Raw genomic sequence first — 17,360 nt, 5'->3', positions numbered from 1 at the left:
ACAATATTTACGCTACCAGCACTTTCAACAACATTGGTTATGGAATGAACGTTGATATCCCGTTACAAAACCAACTAATTTTAATGTTGATTCAACGTCAGATTATGATGAATTGCCGTAAATCAACATAAGTGCCCAGTTTTAGCACCTCACTGATGAATGGGTTAACTTGTCAAAAATTATTTACATAAAAAACAAATCCGTTGACACTTTTCCGCACGAAAAAAAGGCTGAACAAAACATATTTCAAAACCGAATGCTAGCATTTTTATCAGTTCTAAATGTATTATTTATAACAAATATTCGGTATAATTGCGTTAAGATGGGCATAATTTGACTGCCTTTTTCGGTCTCTCAAAGTTATTTTTTATATCATTTCAAAACTTTGTGACATGCAAGTACCGTTTCGTTGTCAGCTACTATGTCGTCATCTTCAAAATTAATAATTTTGCTTTTTCGTTGCTGGGCCAAACGATTTTCTTCCGCGAGCTGCAAAACAAAGTTTTAGATAAAACAACATGAACACAAATAGCAAATTGCAACAATGATAAGAAATCGTGAGTGGGAAATAAACATAAATAACATAATAAATATAAAGAATACAAAGATGCTGTCAATTTCAAAGTGAAAAAGCTTCCTTTTAATTCATTTCGACGCCAGTTTCATAACTGTTGTTTATTGCTTCAGAGCAATGGGCTATTGTCCTTGTGCTCTTTGCCTTGAAAAACTGTGTGTCCTTGAACATCATTGAGGTCTAGGTGGTTTTTAAACAACCTACTGCAAAAAGTCAACCTAAGTCAAGACTGCCAAATGTCTCATATCTTAGAAGAAAACTTGAGAATGTTTTCATGGCAATGAACATACCAAAAGATAAACAAACAAACAATTAAAAAGACTTGAAAAGCTAACAGTCACTGTAATTCTTGTGATGAAATGATGTCAAATATTTTGTAGCTTTTTGTAATGAAAGATTCGCAATCATGACGTCATCAGCGATATCAACCACTGTCAGTAAACGATTGTCAGAAACCAGCCACCAAATCAAAGCGATTTCATTGTGTTTTAACCTCCGCAGACGTTGAATAAATGTAAAATAGACTGATTTGATGACTGGGGTTTACGATTTAAAATGGACGAAAACATTTTGTTCACTTACGATATACTTTTCTGAAAAGGGGTTATTGGGTTCAAATTCGTCAATCAGATCCACGGGGGCGGACTTTTCCTTTATTCCCATGCTAGCTCCTGGGGTGCAGTCAGGAATGGGTTCAAATTTACTCCCGAGGGTTGAGACGCTCCCGGCTTGACTGCGACGCTGTCTGGTGGATTCTGAATGCGAAGTTCTCTGCAAGAAGACAGTCAAAGTTACATGAAGCATGCGTAATATGTGCACTGTGCACAAGGAGCGGCCTACCTGGCATCAGCACAAGGCTGAGTAGTCACAATAAAACAGTGAGTTGGTGCTAACGCCAGGTAGATCGCTTCTCCAACGCAGTGTACGTCTTTGGCGACAGCTGGTGTGATTGTTTTTTTTTCACAAAGGTAAGAATTCAATTGACTACCAAAAGCAGCGGTCAAAAGTCTGTGACATAAATTAGTGGTGGATACTGATGAGCCAGCCTCATGGGCGGAACAACTGTCTATCGCAGTCAATTCTTACTACACTCGATTGCCGAGCAACGTTTGTAATATGTGTAGAAGCTGATATCTCCAAGCCTCTGTTTTGTTAGAAATTTCTAAACACTGGGAAATTCTCCATAAATAAAAGCAATTGGTGTGGCTTCACGTGCCTATTACCAGCCTCGTAAGCACAGAGCTGGCAATTAGTCGACAACTACACGTGATAGAATCTATAATTGTTGATCACTAAATAATAATCTGACTGCCAACTTAGCGTATGTTAGTGGAGTGAAATGGATGCAGCCTTCTGTCAATTAGAATTTGAACAACCCAGATAGCAAATCAGTCGTTTTTTACATTGATTCAACGTCTGCACAATGTAAAAAAACGATTGATTTGCTGTCTGGGAAGGTTTAAAAGCAACAAGCTCCAGAAAGATGCATTTCCAGAAACTACAGGTTTTACAACGGCGAAATACGAATAATCTTAATCAACTTGAACCATTACATCGCTCAACGTTGCTTGATATTGACATGATGTGTGAACAAATTCAACACCAAAGGTTTCATACTGTCAGCCATCTGTACTGCACACTAACAACTTTGCTCCAATACTACACAAGCACAATTTTCTTAAATAAGAAGCTGCCATCTACCTGATGTAAATTTCCAACCACTACTCCAACGCAGTCTGATCGACTGCGCCTGTGCCTGAAAAAGCTGGAATTGAGATAATTTCGACGGCCCACTGCTGGATTCGACATTATGACAGCTTATTTTTTTATCTCACACATAAGTTACTTGTCTACTATATTAACAAAAGCAGTCTTACAAGTCTAAAGCTTAAAAATGTCACAGTTAGTTAGAAGTGAAAACTGTAACACAAATTTATACATTATATCTTCATTCTTCACATGATTGATTTGTCAATACCGTACAAAGAGATTTGCTGCTTGCTAACTGGCCTTGCTGTTTCGGAAACTGCGTAACTTGAGAAAAACTAAGAGCAACATTACGACCTGACACAGCGCATGATTTTAACGTCCACCTTGACTGTCTTCAACATTCAAAGAGAATACGACAATTATGCAGCTGCTGGCACAGAATTAGTCTAGTTTTGCTCTTTTATTATTCTTTTGTCATGGTCACCAGCCACCACATACACAAGCAGAAGCCTTAACGACAAAACCTTCTATCAGGTAGTTTACTGGCTAACTTTTCTCATAACCACGGCAAGCGACTAACTGGGCGAGACACAGCCAAACCTAAATTGCAGTGTATTACATGGCTATGGGACTAAATAAGCACTCTGCAATGATGGAGCTGTAGTTACAAATGTCAATTGGAGTCACGGTATAAATCATGTTGAACAGGCAAACCCTTGCGTCAAAAAGCGATGCTTTTGCGTATATTCGACGTTAAAAAAGTGAAGAGAGGGAACTAAAACTGACGACTCATGGCCAACCTCTGTATCTACAAGCTTCAACAAAAGTGTCACCCAAAGGCAAAGATTAAAATAATGTGTACGACAAAACATAAGCTACCAGATGGGCTCGAAGCTGAAATATTTACTGTTACGATGTGTGGCGAATTTTTCTAAATACGTTGCTAAATTTTATTGACCATCACTGGTCTTGGTGAGGCAAAAAAAGATCAATAAGTTTCACAACATGTTCATCACGAAGCCTGCGATTTCGCGAATGTGTGTTTACATAATTTTTACTGTTGTTTTCAGAAATTCGGTGTTTTAACGTTTACAACTACAATTTCAACCATGAAGTGCTGGAAATTTATATCCGTGAGTTCAAAGAGAGATTACAAGAATGGCCTCAGAAGAAAAAATCTGTTTTTTTTTTAATTTACAAAAGCTTCAGCTACAACATCCATTGTAACAAAGCTAAGCCTTGGAAATAATGTCTTAAATGAGCCTCATGTGGTTTTCTAATTCAACGTATAAGAAAAACGTCACATAAGCGCAAAAATAGAAACCAACCCTGCGTTTCCACATCATTTAAATGTAGCCAACAAAAGCAAACGACGACTTGCCGGCTGGGAAATTGAAGGGACTTTCTACAGAAGCTTGCGTCATGAAAAAGCATAAGAATTACTACAGGCTACAGACTATTTCTAGAAATTATAACCCATAAAGCAAATTAACCGTTTTTAACATTGATTCAGCATCAACATCTGTTAAATCAATATAAAAAAACCCGGTTGATTTGCTGTCTTAGGAAGGTTCCCACGGATGGTTAAGAAATCTGTCCCACCGCAGAAGTTTCTGAGGATTACCCAACCTTCTCATATTTTCAACCCAGAAGAAAAGGTTGCGGTGGCTTATTTACCTTATTCTTAGAAACTATGAAACTAGAATTATACTGTATTACAGAATATAAGTTTATAGACTCAAAATCGCTCAAATATTCTATCTCAAACGCCATAGATTTCTTTTTGTTTGTTTGTAGTCAAACATCGTTGTGTAAATTAACCAAAAGATGGCCCAATTTTATTGGGAGTCTAAATTTCTATTGTATTTTGAAACAGTAGTACAAACAAATTCATTTTCAGACGAGTCAGTTCCATCACAAACAGCTAAAAATCGATTTCGGTCAGCTAGCATCTTCAGTTAAGCTGAAAGTAAACAGCACAAATATAATTAAACCATGGCCACCATGAATCAAACGATGACTGACAACCAAAAGTAAAATAAACTGGAAAGTGGCAAGAAAGAGTATGACAGTGTAAAATTGTACCATCATAAGCCTAACCAGGAAACAACAAGTTGTTGGTTTTTGAAACAGTAATCAATGACAGTGAGCCTTTTAGCCTAAGCTGGGTAAGTAACCTTTCGTCATAATTGACTATAGAAATACATCAATTCTCTAACTTCGCCCAGCCTAAGAATGGCATATGGAGTTCTCTGACCAATAGTATGAATACTGTCAGCTGGAAAAATCAATTTACTTCTTCAAACGATTTAAAAAATCACTAGTTCTATGTAATCATTCCCTTTGCGGTATGTTCTCCACTTAAACTTACTCTGAACACACTTTCCTAGCCGGAACAAAACCAAGAAACCTCAACCAAGAAGCAATCGGCTTGTAAAACTGACACACAGCAATGGCAGCATAAACCTCTTTACCGCTACTGCACGTGTTATTACTAAATCAGATAGTCTTGTTTAAGCCGTAACCATAATAGTTCGTTCCAAATATGGTCATGCTAATACGTCGAGCAATTGGTCAGAGCAAAAAGTGAGTTTTGTTGATAACTTTACTCAGCACTACAGGGTGCCCTGGAAATCACGTTCTATCGTTGATTTTTAAACAAAAGTTCGCAGTGCATCGCTAAAAGAAATTCTTGCATTACTTCTTACTTTGAGTCGACTGTAAAACAAAAGAAATTGAAAAAATGTTCAGTACCAAAGATACAACAACTAATGACAACGCAATATCGATCTTCTGACATCGGTCTTGCTGTGAACTGGAAGTCAACTTGGCCCAGCATGTTTGCAGCAGAAACTAGGTAATAAATCCGCAATATTTTTTGGCCAATCGTCGTCAATGGTCACTTCTCGCACAGTGAGTTGGGTTTTTACGTGTGGCTACATTGAAACGATGCAAGAATAGAGACTTCTGGTGACCGGCTTGTGCTATGTTGAAAACCCTTTAATCGAAAGCATCAGAATCTGTCTGGAACGAAAATGCGAAGAGAGTAAACGCATGAAACGATCAAAGTCTAACAATCGGGACTTCCAATTGCTTGTATTCACGTCAAAATACAAAACTTGCATCAAAATGTGTTCAATGAGCCTTAAGAAAGCTTAACCCGAAACAAGGCCTTTGCGATTACGTACCGTATTTTTAGCTAACAAGCTTCGATCGAAAGACAACGAAAAAACAAAAACTCTCTTCTTTGCCAAGCTAACTTCGGCAACACACATCTCGTTTTAGTCATAATACAGTGGTACGGTGGTACCACGCGAGATCTTTGCAAATCCGCTGCACTTGTTGACTGGACAGCCGTTGCTTATGCAGAACTCGTTCAATGCTAAACAAACAGCTCAATCTTTCAACACTGCTGGAAAACACCGATCCACAAATGACAAGTCTTGATATAAAACACTGGAAGCATGTACTCTGTGGGCCGAGTGGAAGCATAGGAACTTATAACCAGTATAATAGTAAGTAAATTTATTTTTTTACATCATTTTAACGTCTACCGACAGTGATGCGCTGCAAAAACGACAACTTGCGAGTTGGGTGATAGAGTTTTAGATGCTGTCATTGCATAAGCAAATGCTAAACCTTGTAGGCAAATATTGTTATCACTTTTCTGAACGAGAATGATATCGCTTTTTTATGTCAACACCATGACCTTCTTTATATATTTAACTGGAGATGGCTATGGATAACACTGAACAAATGCATGAAGCTTCTTGTGGACAGATCCACTGCTATTTATAGTTTTATTGTTGAAATAATCAGTCGATAAAAAGTCGTACAATGCAAGTTCATGAGGAGAAAGTGCCTGTTATGGCATTGATGTCAAATTGACATAGAGCAAACGTGATAACTTTTACCAGATGGTGGTTGCAAGCAAAACAAAAATGCATTTCTGGCTTAAAAAAAATAAGTCTTTTAAATCAAGGTTTGCAGATGCTAAATTGACGAAAAATGTACTGATTTTAGAATACGTGGATGCTGATGAAGCCGCCGAAAGACTGGTATCTATCACCATGCTTGCTACATATTGCTTCACTCCACTCTTCCACATAGGCTACATACAACACGGATTTTGCTGTGGGCACGAGTTTAGCTAGTTGGACAGCAGGGTTATACGCCTTTAACATAGACAGATTGTCAGTGAACCTAACCATTAAAACGTATGTTGTCCAGAGGGAAAATTTAACATTATTGTACTGATTCTATGTATGTCAATGTTAAAAGAATGCAGTTAGATTTTCTATTCCGAAACGCTGGAATGATACCTTAAATTAGAACGGACTTGTCAGACAGCAACCAAACAAAACGTGTATCACCGCACCCGAAGGTTAAACACTGTAAAAATAGTTGACGACATTTTACCATCAAGCAGAACAGCGACGAGCAATTCAAACGAAACTACCTTTAACACACCTTTCGAAAGAGAGCAAAAGGAAAAATACAAATTCTTCTCTAAGAGTGTTGTGATACAGGTATAACTTTCATTACGAATGAACATGTACATTGACCATCATTGTTACAAGCAATACTGCATCTTCTAAACTCTAAAGAAAGTGGTGTTTGTTGTCTAACTCAGTCGCGTGGAAACAGGTGACCTTCACTGCTATTTCGAAGCAATAAAATCCGGAGTACCGGTATCAAACAACTTGGAATTGCAACTGTGTAACAAGGTGCTACGTAAGGTGCATTGTGAAGTGAACCACTGCAGACACCTCAAAGCGACCTGGCACCTCATTATACTACGGAATGGCTTCTGTCACTGTACTTGACTTGTCATGCGTGAATCTAAGCCTTGCCAAATGACAATTGCTTTTTTTCCACAACTTTTTAACGTTACACAATGCAATAAAATCAGAATTCACATCAATTCTCGAAAAAGTGAGCTGCTGCAGGCGATGAAATGTAACTTTCCACTTAGCCTTTTTATAAGGTCGCAAAAATTCTCAAGGCGTTTCAAAAACTAGGGTGATCCTTCTACAGCTAATGACTTTGACAAACATCAAACGGGACGTCACAAGGTAAAATTTGTTAGAAATGAATAAGCTATTCACGCACTAAAGATAGGTGAACTTTCCTGAAAGTAATGACTTTTGGCAAGTTCTTTGTGTCCATCTTTGAACAATTAGACACAATGCCTATACGTTGCGGATATGAGATCTTTCAATAACTTTCATTTTTGTTATTAGAGCGGAGTAATATCACAATACCACATTTATCAATCGCTGTACAGACCACTACGCTTTCTCAAAATAGTCGTTGTAAAAATAGTTTTGTGTTCTACTCTATCCTTTATGAAAGCCAGCGAACCATGCAGCGAACCAATCCTTTTCCATATTGATTCAGAGTCTGCAGATATTGATCCAAGCTAAAAAAAAAGGTTGACTTTCCTGACAAAATACTAGGTTTCAACCACCTACCGAAATGAAAATGACGGAGTTCGATCAACATTTAGGAGGAACCTGATTGTTCGTTTAGCTTTGGCTTTTCCCATTTGACACAAACTCTGATTTCAACATTTCGCTAGAGCGGCTAGACAACGGTTCAAGATGTTTGATTCTATAACTCTCAGCACTTTCGTTCTCATAGGCAGTTTTTTTTTTCTTTTGTAGAAAAACAGAAGTATTAGTAATTACATATATTCTATTTTCTAGCAAAATAGTTCACTGTTCACAAAACAAACATGCAGATCAGTGTTCTAAAACTTGCACAGCTAGACGTTGATTCAACGTACGAAAGAACTGATCTGCTGACTGGGTACGCATTTTGAAATCACGTTGGAAAATCATGTGGCTGACACCTGGCGATACAACTCCAGTCTCCAGCCAGCAAAACTGGTTGTTTTTTACATTGATTTAATGTAAAAAAGAACTGATTTTGCAAGCTGGAGTTTAACAACATTTTACTGGATAACTTGGGAACTGTCTTCTACACTTCGAATGACAAAACTAAGACGCAGAACGTAGTTTTTTTTTCGGCCAAGTTGGGTTATTTATCGATTTAATAACAAAACTTGCTAGTTGATAAATCTTTGTGATTGAATAAAAAGATCTACAGCTAGAACGTAGTACTGTAAACATTTCTAAACTTGCCAAGAAAATACTGAGCAACTAAAATATGCCTCAAGAACAGCTAAAGAAATACTCACTGTACAATACAACTGTTATTCACATTTGCGCGAAGCAGAATCATGTAAATAATTCATTCTGTTCCTTCTAGCCGAAAAAGCTCCTGCATTTTCAACTTAAACCAACGTCACTATACCTTGTTATACATACATACACAACGCTGTTTCATTGTGAAACATAATTACGCCACAGTGCTTCAAATACGCCGCCGTCAGCTTTCTGAGTCTGTTCGTACCATGAGAGCTCTGCCCAACGCATCAATTCTGAACGTGAGAAAAAAAACAATAGACTTTGAGGTTGGTCATTTTCAGCGCGCTATGGGAGTTGATGCCAGTCATGCACAAGGCTACTAGACTAGATGTAGAGTGGCAACAAAACGCCACATATTTATGTAAACCCATGCTGTCAATGACAACCATCGCTTATATAGAAACTCTTATCATTTGTAGGTTCATGAAATTCTCTGAAGATTGATGACCAAAAAGTCACAAATTCTGGTTAAGTTGAATCAACGATTTTTTTTATAGCTTCAACAATTTTTAACGTTAAGCTGACGTGAAAAACACGGAGATTACATGAAAAGTGTGATGGGCTCAATCTCCTTCATAATCTCCGAACTTGGAATTTAAAGACACGATTCAAAGTAAAATCGAACAAAAATCGAGCTGCAAAAGCCACAAATCGTCTTATCTTAGCCCTGGCCTTGTACAATCATGTTTTTTTAACCGAGACGAACTCGCCACTTCACAGCGAATAAACAATGCGCAATGTTGCATTAACGTAAAAAGTAACGCAAATTTCAAAAATGAGCAGCTAAGAAAAGCTTCTAGTTCCACAAAAGCTAGACCTGACGACAACAACTTACAAAACTATTCACCTTCAACCAAACGCTTTATATCTCAACGAGGTATGTCAATTCAAGTGTTATTAAGGTAAGAAGTTTCTATAATACTGAGGTCTCGGAATGACAAAAGTTGGTTATTTTTGCGTTCATAAACGCTAAGTAAACGTCACATTTGGTTAATACATTGGTTAAATGTTTATTTTGGAAATATTGAATGTCAAGCCACGTAGAAGTCAAAGCCACAACAGCAGAACATGAAAACCTCATGTCTTGTTTAGTAAAATATATTCAAATCCATAGATGAAGATGACTTCCACTGGAAACACCTCCAATGTTGGTATTCAAAGTATTTTCAGTCCATGACGACTCTCATAGATCGCTATGGTTCAGTCTAATCCAAGAAATGATTTTCTGATTAAAATCAATCTCTGAATAATTCAGACTGTTTAGAAGTCGAAGTTTTTAACATCATTATTTCACCGTTAAATTGCAAAAGAATTACTTATTCCACTGATTGCTATTATGCACGTCTAGACAGCAGTATTTGAGTAAGAGCATAGCGATTTTGTGATCTAATAACATTGGACACCTACCTTGGTTAAGCGAGGAGACCGCATGCTACATTGGCATGATAGATCGTTAATTTCCTCTTGATTTTACTCCCCGGAGTTCAGTGAGATATTAAATTGTAACAACAACACGATATAGTGACATTTAAACTCTACAAAACCATAAAGAATTTTCAAAATTTGACACATCTAATTTCATACCTCACATCATTAGGACGAATTTCAATTCATTTTTTTCAGATTTTTATGCCAAAAAAAAGTTTTAAAAGATTTATTTAAAACTTCGTATTATGTACGGCTTTTTTCGCATTGCTATCTAACGATTTTGTTTAGAAATTGTGACTATCAAGTTATCTGTAACTGCCTTTGACAACAACCTGCAACGAACAATTAAAATCTCCAGAACTAGGTGGTCAATGACTGGAAATAGCCTACAGCGCATCACAATAGAAATAATGCAGTTGAGAGGAAAGTCCTGAGTGACCTCAGTTAAATAAACAAATAACGGAAATAGGTGCGTTAAAATGTAAAGTACAGATACTCATTGCAACTAAATTGGCCATTTTTATACTGGTTTAACGTCAAGTGTGCTTAAACGATAAGGTGGATAAAGCCCCGAATCTTAGTCCCGCTTACTCAAAGAGAAAACATAACGTGGCAATAATAGCCTACACAGCAAAATCCGTCGTTTTTGCATTGTAAATGTAAAAACGACGAATTTTGGTGTCTGGGAAGAAATAGTTAATTTGCTGATGTTTCAAAGCTGAAGCACAATTCCCGGCAGGTTGTGTCCATTCCCGGCAAAGTTTTGCATGTTCACACCAACGTCTTGTTGATGCTGAAATGATGTAAACATGGCAACTGGATTGGGTTTGAGTAAATAGCTGCACTGATGTTTTTACGTTGAGTTGACGTCGGAATACGTCACCATTGGGATATCTCTAGCAAGCAGAAGTCGTTTTTTTCACATGAAATGAAGTCTAAAGACGTTGAATCAACGCAAAAAGAACGAATGCTGCTCATCGGGTCTTTTTGAGTGCATGACATCAAATGCGCACGATACACCACCTATTTCATGGTAAATATGATGAATAAGTTCATCAGTTTACTATCACTCCTCTTATATACTTCGTGACATGATAACGCTGGATGAATAAATACAAAAAATTAACTTATTTGTCTGTTGGTCAAGGTGTGGTTCTAGGTGTGTTTAGTAATTCAAAATATCCAAACGCTTTCACACATAAAGAATAGACAGAAGAGATTTCAACAAAGGTGGAGAACCAAGATCGATCTATGACTGGGTAGTTGTCATTCAATAATTTAAGAAATGTTGCTTTCAATTAAGTAACCGCTGACAAAAATAAAACATCTATCTCATGTGTACATCATCTCATATCTACGTCAACGTCGAGATTTACTCCTTATTCGTATATAGAGCTTTCCCAGACGGTTGAAAGTGACTCGATTTCATGATCTGAATCATGAAGCGAACTGGCAACAAACTTAATTCACATTCGTCTGATCCGTTGAGAAGTTATAAAAAACATTTCATGCTGAAATTTGAAACCTTCCTAAGACGTAAGTTTATTTTTATATATTTTTTTTAATATTGCAAGAACACGGTTTTTAGATTCAATTAAAGATTGCAAATCATAACCTCTGCTCAACTTTTTCCTTTATTTTGTATGCTGAAGCCAACTTCAAAACTTTCAATTTTATTCATGTCAAACTACAGCTGAAGCAAAATATTCCCACGCCAGCTAATTATAAATTCAATATTTTGATGCAATACTTTCACAAAAATACGCTGTTGCTGTGTAACAAAACTTGGCAATGCAACATTTAATCTACCTTAAGAAATGAAAAAAAAAACAACGTAAAAACAGCGGAACTGTGTTATCTGATACACCGTATTATATAACGGTTTATCAAGCTAATAATAAACCAAGCGAACAGCACATTTAGTGCGGAAGAATTCCTAAATTTACTGACATTGTCATTAGCTTTATCAGCCGACTAACTGCCATGCCTCCACCCTATCTCTATGGGCGAGTTGTAAATTTTGAAATTGTAAATACTGCTCCCTGTTGTCCGAGTACACACTCATAAATTCCAACGACCTGTAAGCTGCCTCGAATGCATGTCACCGAAATTCGACACTGAATTGCGTTGAACCAACATAAGAAACACAGTGGCGCACGATTACACAAAACAAAATCAGTCGCCAGAAAAAATTAAATATTAGCAAGTAGTTAATTTGATAGGCGACGTAAGTTCAAAGTGTATTCAACCCAACAAAAGTCAGTCCTTCAGTGAAAAACGTCACGTCGATGAACCGTGGAAGTTGCCAAATACTGGGGAATTTGGATTTAAAAGGAAGCGAAAGTGCACCTGCTTCGTTCGTTCATCTGGCTTACCTGAAGGGTAAGTATTTTGCTGATCTACTAAATGCAGTTCTATGGGCCACATAAGAGCAGTGAGATTAGTATTTAAGCAATTGTTGAGAAATTTTAAGCTTCTTGTTGAAAGCAAGCTCGCATTGGGGCGTAAAAAATAATCGAATTGAAAACTGACTTTTCTAGAGTGGGTAGAAAAACTGAGTTTCAAATCCCATCATGTAAAGTATTGTACTCCCTAATTCTGACGCAAAACTCTTGATATAGCCCATCAAGAGTATCTTTTCTGTACTTATTTAATTATACAAAAAAATCTTGAACACTATACGCATGAAAGTTAATCCTAAATGCCTATAAGCGTCTCTTACCTTGACTCTAACTGCGGCTGAGCGTTGCCGTGTTAATCTGCTTTTTGTTCTTTTGGGCGGAAGAGGTGGAATGCTTCTTCTTCGTTGCGTGTTCGGTGACGCAAAGAAGGACGGAGGTCGGTCTTCATCTGGCAAATTGGCCAAGAAAGAAAACGACGCAGCAAAACTGAACTCAAACGGAGATGTAACAGACGGAGAAAGAACAGGTGCGGATTCGGAGAGCGGAAAGCTGGCAGCACGCCTAACACTGAGGTTTGACAAGTTTTCTTCAACGGAAGTAGTAGTGAGATTGGAGTTAAACTGAAATAAGCTTTTTTTGCTCTTTCCAAGCTTTAGTGGAATTGGAGGAGGCTTTTCATCATGAGGTTGGTCTTCCCAAAAATCAGGCCGTTCCGTAGAAGGTGGAAAGGAACTTTTCGAGAAACTGTCCCGGTGTCCATTTTCCTTGATTTCAGCGCTGCTTTGTGACATTGATTTGAAAACGTTAAATTCCTCCTGATTCTTGGATTCTACAACGGATGCAGGGGAGGACAAAGATCGAGAGTTATTTCTCTTTGGATCACCGGTTCTTGTGGCGGAATCAGGAGAGGATAGGGAGCGTCGTATCATCTTCCTCAAATACGCAATGGGAAGATTCACTGACGATCGCGTTCGGGTCTTTGGAGACTGGGGAAATTGTGTTGAAGTTGCTCCACTCGAGCCAGTAATGCTGGTAGAACGTAGTTTTCCATCACCGTTCTTTAAATGATCAAAAGTACATTGGTCCTCTTTAGTAGGTTGTGTCTCAATTTCATGGTTTCTCTGCATTTGGTTTACAGAATAGTTGTCCTCCCTAACGGAAGAGAGGATAGTTGTAGAAACGGGAACGCCCCCATAGGCATTTCCCAATGACTCGTATATTTCACCGTTTCTATTCAAAGTAGAAACGTGACCAAACGAATTCGTTTTTTCTTTTGGTTTTGCATAACTTGACTGTAGTAACATGGTGCCTTAACAATCCCAGTTCTAAAATCGAAATAAAAAAACAGTTTACGCACAAAATCGAGCCTGAGCTGTAAACTTAAAGAATAACCTAACTTGAAAGTTTGCAGTGTTTATTTCTTCATTATTTATAATTTCTTCGTTAATTTCTTTTATGCCTCAACAAAAAGAAACGCAGTTTGCTAGTTCATTCTCACTGACATAATAAAGTATGACAAGCCAACAATTGAATGTGGCATTTTTCTGACTCGGCTGCCTGCAAATCAAAAGAATGTCATTGCTTACTGCTGATCTATTAGAAAAACGTTGGTTACGGAAGCCACGTGGATTTAAAATCACCTTACTGCTTCCTAGGGAAGTGTAAATGTTAATCATTGGTTATCAAATGTTAATTGGTACATTTTTGTTGGTGCCGATTGTCCTTTTTACCGTTAAACTACCACACAAAATTCAGGCTCTAACCTAGCGTTCAACAGTATCAGCTGGTACGTTTAACCAAACATAAATATTAACAAACACGTCGCCGATATTGCAATTATGAAAACGTTAAAACAGTTGCAAGTCTGAAATTACGTTCCAAGAATGCGTGTTCTGCGGTTCTGCACGCAAATGAGACAGAAAAGAACGACTAAACTCATAGCATGATCTTGTCCAGCCAAATTGGTCCTTTTTACAATATATTAACGTCTGCAGACGTTGCACTGATGCAAAAAAAATGTTGGTTGGAACAATGACGACTTATCAAGACGCGATAATGTTGTTGTATGAAAATTAACAGTCTTAACAAATAAAAACGAATTTATTTTCACACAAGTCAGTTCAATCATAAACAGCTAAAAATCGATTTCGATCTGCTAGTAGCTAGATGATCTTCAGTTAAGCTTATTCAAATAGAACACATGTCAGAAGATATTTCATTTTCTTCTGTCTTAACAAATATACGATTTACCCAACCAGGAAAAAGGTTGTTAATCTATCGTTTGCAGACGCTGAATCAACATAAAAAAATGGTCTTTGTGAGTTGAAGAAAGTTAATTGAATCATCAAAAAAAACCTCAACAAGTTGTTTCACCTCAAAATCATCATCAAAAGGTGTTTATTAAAACGGAAACACGAGCAAACGTTTTATACATAAAAACATGGTTTTATTAGAAAACTGTCAACATCGATTCTGCATTTTGAGGGATGACAAACGCTTAACACCATCTAGCGGCAAACAAAATAAATTGCAAGTTTCAAAACACAAGCCAGTAGAGTGTTTTTTTCTTCTGTCTGCCTATTTCTATTTCAATATCACTAGAACTCCTCAAGTCTTTAGTGTGACTAGGTGCAGTAACTCTGGGCTAAACTTTAAGATGCAGTAATGAAGCGAATTTCTGAAATGCACTGTATCTGCAATTCTTTACAACTTAAATGTGTTTTACCTTTACAAGTTTATTTCGCTGTGTATAGCATCGCCTGTGCATACATAGAGAATTTTCAGGCTGACATTGATCATGATTTCAAATACTGATGTTTGAGAAACAGACTGACGCCTATATACGGGACGTTTCCAATAAAACTGCCGTTCAAAATAGCTTAGAAAATTTACAAGCAAGAATAACAATCATTGTTACGATGTCGAAACGTTTGCGGTGACGGGTGAGAGCTTTTGATAACTGACATACCAATATTATTTGAAACAATCTATAAATTACATGTCATTGTCCTGGCATATGCTAACATCATATTGTTTCAAAATTTAACCAAGACTTAAACAAATAAACCGATGCATCAAATACAAAAGCACTTGAAGTTTATTTGGACGACGCCATAAACTTTTACGTATTTTATGATTATTTGAGGTAAAAAGCAGCTAAGCTTGCTGAAGATTCAATCATGTTGCTGTATGTTTTGAAAGCAGAGGAACCTATACCCATTTTTCATTTCCTTAACACAATCTGTCTTGCGTCAGCTAATAAAATCATACTTTTTTGCATTGGTTCAACGTCCGCAGACGTTGGCTACATGGCCCAGAAGTAAGAGCACTTGCCAGACGCTCGAAGGACATCAGTTCGATACCTACCGAGAGCACATAACGGTATTTGAAAAAAAAATGTAATGATATGCCTGAAGATAGTCGCGAAAGTTATAAGTCTTCCTGCAGCTGAAACTAAATTTTCAACCCCTGTGCATTAGGCAAGATACGACAATGTAATTCTAATGTTTTTTAAGCATAATGTGACAAAAAAAATTGTTGCTCAGCTTTGTCGCCTAGTATTTGCATTCAGCACCTTCAAGTATTCGGCTAGCGCCAACTGCGCCAACTGCACTGTCGCTAATGCCCTCTTTGAGAACTTCTGCTTCAACCTGACAGACTCTTCAGTTATGAGCATGTTGAAGATGCAAACCGCGTAATAATCGTCATGAAAACAAGCTATCGTTTTTAACACTAAACCAGCACCACAAAAACATACCTAGATTTTTTGAAACCTTTCAAAATGATTTAAAAAATGAGCAGCCACAGAAAGCCATGTGGTAACATGGTACCAACCAAAGTTGAACAACGAAAGTAAAAATTCCCATCTAGTACCAGGTTGTTTTAATCAACAGACCTCTTTTGTCACAATTCTGGTACAAAAGCTTAAATCCTATAAAACGAATTCACATTGAATGGTGAAAACTTAAAAGCAAATTGTAATGGCTTAAACCTAAACAAGGTTTAAGATCTGAAAAGTACTCTCTTTAATAAAGAAAATATTTTCATGTTAGCCAACAAAAGCAATGCAATGTTAAGAAAATACGACTTGGGAGCAGTGATAGCATTCGCTAAATACTCTGTATTGAACCCATCAGCACCTCCACACCTTCTTCGTGTTTATTCTATCTACACTCCAAAAAGGCATTCAGCATCAGCAGTAGCTTATTCAGTAAATCTTGAGTTCTCTTTCTTAATTCAACGTTCTACTTCAAAAAGGTCAAACATGACTTCGACGGCGGCCTTAAAAAGATTCTTGCGGCACACTGAAACTTTATGCAAACTAACTCGTTACAAATTGATTTGATTTCACAAGTGAATCATGAAAATAATGTAAACCTTGTGTCTTGTTAGAATGCATCTATTTTACAGCATGCCTGCGATCAGCATTGAAGAGTCTGCAAACTATCTTGGTAAGGCTTGTCACGTAAGTTTCGTATAACTGCAGCAGTAGGCAAAGACGAATAATAGTGGGCAAAACATAGCACACACGTTAAAAGCAAAAACTTTCTCAATTTCAGATAAACTTAAAAAAATTTGTTTCGCTGACACCGGCAACTGTTGGAAGTTGAACGATTTCGTTCAGTTCCAATCGTCAGTTTACTCAGTGGCCACCAGTTCGAAAAACATTGGGGGACTCCCTTGCACACAAGACTTGAAGAAGTTTGAAAGTCCGTTCTAAACATTGCTTTAAAATTGCTAACCTATCCTCATAACACGAAGATTCGCTGACATTGAGTTAGTTTCAATTGCCTCTTCGCCGATTATCACCTTGGCAATTCTAACGGTCACGCCCAGCCAGCACAATCAGTAAATGTTACGTAAATTTAACATCTGACAACGTTAGTATAACAACAAAAAACGGGTTTTCGAAATGGTATGAAAAGCGACTTCAACAACTAGTTAACATGTTAAAGGGGCGTGGAAATAGAAATGTTCTAATTTATTATTCATCAAAGAAGTAAAAAGAGAATTTTTTTCACGGTTTATCAACGT

The 17,360-nt window shown here is 37.3% G+C and overlaps 1 protein-coding gene across 4 annotated transcripts in view; it reads right to left on the bottom strand.

Moving 5' to 3' along the window:
• The window catches only part of LOC145774386 (rho guanine nucleotide exchange factor 11-like), a 45,416-nt gene that overhangs the window by 23,067 nt on the left and 4,989 nt on the right, over positions 1-17,360 (bottom strand). For 3 of the 4 annotated variants that reach the window (XM_082585622.1, XM_082585625.1, XM_082585626.1), the window contains exons 4-5: positions 1,157-1,345; positions 403-489 (exon numbers count right to left, since the gene is read on the bottom strand). In XM_082585622.1, coding sequence (XP_082441748.1) covers positions 403-489; positions 1,157-1,345 — 276 coding nt within the window. Of the gene's footprint in view, positions 1-402; positions 490-1,156; positions 1,346-2,275; positions 2,410-17,360 lie in introns of those variants that run through there. The other variant, XM_082585624.1, reaches the window with a different exon arrangement.

This window comes from Aplidium turbinatum, chromosome 7 (genome assembly GCF_918807975.1).
Source record: "Aplidium turbinatum chromosome 7, kaAplTurb1.1, whole genome shotgun sequence".
Lineage (NCBI taxonomy): Eukaryota > Metazoa > Chordata > Ascidiacea > Aplousobranchia > Polyclinidae > Aplidium > Aplidium turbinatum.
Note: the sequence above shows the minus strand (reverse complement) of the source record. Positions and strands in the feature narration are given on the sequence as shown.